At 43.6% G+C, this 5,589-nt stretch overlaps 1 protein-coding gene across 1 annotated transcript in view; it reads left to right on the top strand.

The window, feature by feature from the left end:
* Positions 1-5,589, top strand: part of LOC134541709 (uncharacterized) — a 95,605-nt gene that overhangs the window by 31,681 nt on the left and 58,335 nt on the right. The window contains exons 3-4 of the mRNA XM_063385355.1: positions 2,607-2,717; positions 3,956-4,116. Of these exons, the coding sequence (XP_063241425.1) occupies positions 2,607-2,717; positions 3,956-4,116 (272 nt within the window). The remainder of the gene's footprint in view (positions 1-2,606; positions 2,718-3,955; positions 4,117-5,589) is intronic.

Genomic DNA, 5,589 nt, shown 5'->3' with positions numbered 1-5,589 from the left:
ACAATCCTATCGGTGACGGTAAAGAAAAAAAATATTCAGTGTAAAAGATAAGATAATAATTCGAACATAATCGGCTGTATGTCGACGCTGATATGCCACAAGGACAAATGCTGATACTGGAGCTTAATATTGCCATGTCCAACAAGGTCATAAATTATTTTAAAGTAAAATGTTTGGAAGAACGTTGTTTGCATATATTTACTGGTTTTTTTTACTGCAACTGTCTTGTCATTTTCAGTCCATTGTGTTCGTCGGTGTTGTGATATTGTTCTCTCTTAATTTTTCCACGGAATTATCCGTGCCGTCTTTAAATTTAACATTTTATATCGGCTGATTTTTTAGCTTTTTTTTCTGTGTGTGTATTCATCTTTCTGTGTCTATTTTTCGGTTGTTTTTCTATTACAATACAGATCAAAGTATCAATGGCGTAGGTCTTAAATATATATTTAAATATTTTTTTGTGAATACACCAGGTTGTGTTAATGTCAAAATAATTCTGATGTCTTTTCAACGCTGGTTTCACATTGGATTCAGCCTTGATACTAAAGGGTCCTTTGGCTAAGACTGCATCGTAAAGGACACGTCCTTACTATTCGAAAACAGCAAACAGTGTTCGTCCTTCCAAGTACCTGTCTACCTTGATCACAAATGAACATACAACTCGGAATTATGGAATTCGACGACGTAGTTTCTAAGAAGGTACAGTTGTATGGAACAAGTCGTTTATTATAGGTGCACTCTTTGTGTGAAGCACGTAAGTTGGTGATTGTTCACGAGAAAAGAGCATCCGTAAAAATTAAGAAAAAATTCTAAAAAATGATTTTTTCTTGTTACTGGCCTTTCTTAAAGTGATAATTTAAAAGGGAATCACGATATAACAAATTAGTTTTCTGGTAATTCGCCGTTTTAATGGTTGCTTTATCTACATTTAAAATCTTTCAATTCGTAACAAGTATTTACACTACTCACGGAATTTTAAATGTAGCTAAAGTAGTCTTGCCAACCATACACACTATTTTAAACTACTTTGAATAATCGTAAAACACTTTTCAAAATATTAGAAAATTGCCAGACGCTAAAAAAATCTATTTTGTATTTTTTTTCATAAACATTTACCCGTACACTACGGTTGTAAATGAAACAGAAATGTTTATGTATATATTTGTAAGTGTATACATTTACACAGTAACAACTTAATCACTGCGATATAGTTTTCGCAGTAATACTGGGTTAGGACTCTTACCCGGGAATTTACGCTTTGTGTTGTCCCAGTGCCTGCAAGAGTTAAAGTTATTTGAAAACCGTTCCCTAAATAACTTTCCAGTATTAACTGCGTATATATTAAACATGCAAAAATAACCATAGACATGTATCGTACAATGTTACAATATATTCCTTGTAGTACTACAAACTATTTCTTGGCAACTGGTTTCCAAAGGTATCGTTTGTCAACGTACAGAAAAGAAAAATTTTTCTCTACAAGACTCCATTTTCAAGAATGCCAGGAAATTTCTTTGGAATGCTTAGAGACATAATAATCTTCCAGTTTGTGACCTGTCTCAAGATAAGCGTCCTAAACAATATTAGACTTAAAGAAACTTTATCCCCCATAGGACTTTATACTTTATCAATGTTTCAGTAGAGTGTGTAGTGTATTTTATGTCTGTATTATTTATGCAATTTAAATCAACCTTCATAAATAAGGTTTTTTTTAAGTGACATAATTATTCTTGTAATTTTTTCAGGTTTATTTGTATTATTTTTATGTTCAAGATGTAAATATTCGTCTATTGTTGTTATGTAGGCCTACTCAGTTGTCACAGATGTGATATACACACAGATGTAAAGTGAACAAGAACCTTCCCCTTCGTCCCGTAGATAGGATAAGAATTATGACCTGGAAATCAGTTGTTGTTTTTTTTAATTGGCCTTTATTATTTTCTAAATAAGTGAGTTATTTTTCTTCCTTTTTTAAAAAAAAAAAGCAGTCTCGCATGGAAGAGCCGATATGGCTGGAGCATGTAATGATTCACGTTGTATTATGGGTAGTCTCACATGTTAGGCGTAGAGACTGGAAAAATTCGCGCTTTGGATTACCTCTAGGATAGACTCCACTATACTCTACACACTCGAGCAAATGCCACCTGCTCATTGGTTACTGACTCGTGTCATCTGTCAACTGGGACGCTTGCGAGTCGATACTTTTTTGGTTGAAAGTTTTTCATTTACTCAAAGTAGAGACCGGAAAAATTCGCGATTTCAATGACCTGTAGGATATACTCCATGATCCTCTATGCACGCGGGAAAATTACATTTGCTCATCGGCTACTGACTCCTGACACATGTTTAACTGCGACGCTAGTGATTCGATACTTCTTTAGTTAAAGGTTTTTCACTGGCCGAGTGTCATTCAGATAAACTGTGGCACAATCACTGATGCGGTAAAAAGGCCAACCTTTTATGGATTCTAGCCTATCACGAAATGAATCCGCGAATTTTTCCAGTCTCTAGTTAGGCGCTATTTAATGTATGAACAAACTACTTGCCTACAGAAGGAAGGAAGTGTTCTCTGTGTCGGTAAGAGCGCGGTGGTCGCGTGTTCCCAGACCTGCGCGTGTACGACACGTGCTCCAGTCCTGAGGGAGCTGTGAAGGCGACCTTGAGGGCGCTGGTGGCGGCTGAAGAAGACTCGGGCCTGCAGCCACCAGACTTCCTCGGTAGGTCCGCGCGCTGTCCTGCTCGACGACCGTGCGTCTGAAAGGGGTGCTGTCACAACTTAGAAACACACAATTTAGAAACACACAAGATAGAATCTTCTAAGTTATGCTTGTTCTAAGTTGTGTGTTTCTAAGTTATGACGTTTCTAAGTTGTGTGGTTCTGCGTTGCATGTTTCTCAGTTGCGTGTTTCTAAGTTATGACAGTTTTAAGTAGTGTGGTTCTGCTTTGCGTGTTTCTAAGTTACGTGTTTCTAAGTTATGATAGCTTTAAGTTGTGTGTTTCTAAGTTGTGATGGTTCTAAGCTATGACTTTCTACGTTATGAGGTTTCTAAGTTGTGTGTTTCTAAGTTATGATCGTTCTAACTTGTGACAGTTCTAAGTTACGTGGATTTTTTCTAAGTTTCTAATTTATGACTGTTCTAAGTTGTGTGTTTCTAAGTTATGTGTGGTTCCCCGTCTGAAACACTGCGGACCAATCATTGCAACAGGGACAGCATGGCAAGCTGGTAGTAAAAAAAACGTGAGACAGGTATTTAAAATATGGCCACAAACGCGGAGCACAATAACCTCAAATCCCCGTCGTGTAGCCCTCTGCTCAAATACTCCCCTTACTAGATGCCATCAAGTCGGGGTGGCGTCAGGCGGGTAGCCGCCTATCCCTGCAGCATGGCGGGTAGCCGCCTATCCCTGCAGCATGGCGGGTAGCCGCCTATCCCTGCAGCATGGCGGGGTTCAACCTGAGCCGCACGCCGCGCCGCCACGAAATTTTTTTTTTTACTTTTTTTCCTAGCCTAAGTTATTCTAAGTGTAAGGGGAGGGTCCAGGTTAGGGGATGACCTAAGTGTGTCTCAGGCCGAAGCCTATACACTCTACCATGCGGGTTTTTAACCATGTAGGACAAGGTTTCGTCCATCATGTGCTAATTGGGGTTTATTGGCCAGCCATGGCTGCGATTGGCGCCATGGCTGACGCCTCATTGAACGTCTAGCTTAAAAGCTAACTAATGTGACCCAGGTAAAGCCTGCATAGACACGTGGAGCCTGACCAAGGGAATCAGGCACGACGAGGTCTCTGCACCGTCCGCAATGTTTCATGAGGACGTTCGGCCTTGAAATTTTACTCCTTTACTCCCATCACGCCCAAAGAAGTTTCACTTCAAAATATTCGTTGTTATCGAACAAAACCTTTCCTCGTTCTCACTTCACATAAGGGACAGGCCTGTGGCTGTGACCGCAGGGTTCGTGGGGCCCGACGACGCGGCGGGCGTGGAGGCGGTCTCCCGGGTGCTGCACGTGCTCAACCTCACCCACGTGGCGCCGCGGCGACTGCCGCGCCCCGCCTGGCCCGGCGACCACACGCTGCACGTGGCCGCCGCGCGCCCCGACAGCACGGCGCAGGTGAGCGCTGGCGCTGGGCGACCTGCCTCCAGGTGGCGGTGGCCGACCTCCGAGTAGAGGAGGCCAGCCTTCAAGTAGAGTGGCCGACCTCTAAGTAGGGTGGCCAACCTCTAAGTAGGGTGGACAACCTCTAAGAAGCGTGGCTAACCTCTAAGTAGGGTGGCCAACCTCTAAGTAGGGTGGTCAACCTCTAAGTAGGGTGGACAACCTCTAAGTAGGGTGGTCAACCTCTAAGTAGGGTGGACAACCTCTAAGAAGCGTGGCTAACCTATAAGTAGGGTGGCCAACCTCTAAGTAGGGTGGTCAACCTCTACGTAGGGTGGACAACCTCTAAGTAGGGTGGACAACCTCTAAGTAGGGTGGTCAACCTCTAAGTAGGGTGGACAACCTCTAAGAAGCGTGGCTAACCTCTAAGTAGGGTGGCCAACCTCTAAGTAGGGTGGTCAACCTCTAAGTAGGGTGGACAACCTCTAAGTAGGGTGGTCAACCTCTAAGTAGGGTGGACAACCTCTAAGAAGCGTGGCTAACCTCTAAGTAGGGTGGCCAACCTCTAAGTAGGGTGGCCAACCTCTAAGTAGGGTGGTCAACCTCTAAGTAGGGTGGCCAATCTCTACGTAGGGTGGCCAATCTCTAAGTAGGGTGGCCAACCTCGAAGTAGGGTGGCCAACCTCTAGGTAGGGTGGCCAACCTCTAAGAAGCGTGGCTAACCTCTAAGTAGGGTGGCCAACCTCTAAGTAGGGTGGTCAACCTCTAAGTAGGGTGGACAACCTCTAAGTAGGGTGGTCAACCTCTAAGTAGGGTGGACAACCTCTAAGAAGCGTGGCTAACCTCTAAGTAGGGTGGCCAACCTCTAAGTAGGGTGGTCAACCTCTAAGTAGGGTGGACAACCTCTAAGTAGGGTGGTCAACCTCTAAGTAGGGTGGACAACCTCTAAGAAGCGTGGCTAACCTCTAAGTAGGGTGGCCAACCTCTAAGTAGGGTGGTCAACCTCTAAGTAGGGTGGACAACCTCTAAGTAGGGTGGTCAACCTCTAAGTAGGGTGGACAACCTCTAAGAAGCGTGGCTAACCTCTAAGTAGGGTGGCCAACCTCTAAGTAGGGTGGCCAACCTCTAAGTAGGGTGGTCAACCTCTAAGAAGCGTGGCTAACCTCTAAGTAGGGTGGCCAACCTCTAAGTAGGGTGGCCAACCTCTAAGAAGGGTGACCAACCTCTAAGTAGAGGAGACCAACCTTTAAGTAGAGGAGACCAAGCTCTAAGTAGCGAATATTAACCTGTAAGTAGCGAAGATTAATCTGAAAGTGTCGAATATTTACCTCGATGTGGCGGAGGCCAATCTCGAAATTGCGGAGGCCAGCATTCAAGTGGCGGAGGCCAATAAATAAAAGAAGTTAATATCTAGTAGCCCAATTGTACCATGTACCATGGAGGTAAGAAATTATGGAATGGGTGTGGCCATTCTTTTCCACGTTACTA

This window comes from Bacillus rossius (genome assembly GCF_032445375.1).
Source record: "Bacillus rossius redtenbacheri isolate Brsri chromosome 4 unlocalized genomic scaffold, Brsri_v3 Brsri_v3_scf4_1, whole genome shotgun sequence".
NCBI classification, from domain to species: Eukaryota; Metazoa; Arthropoda; class Insecta; order Phasmatodea; family Bacillidae; genus Bacillus; species Bacillus rossius.
The sequence above is the reverse complement of the archived record's forward strand: the minus strand, read 5'-3'. Positions and strand labels throughout refer to the sequence as shown.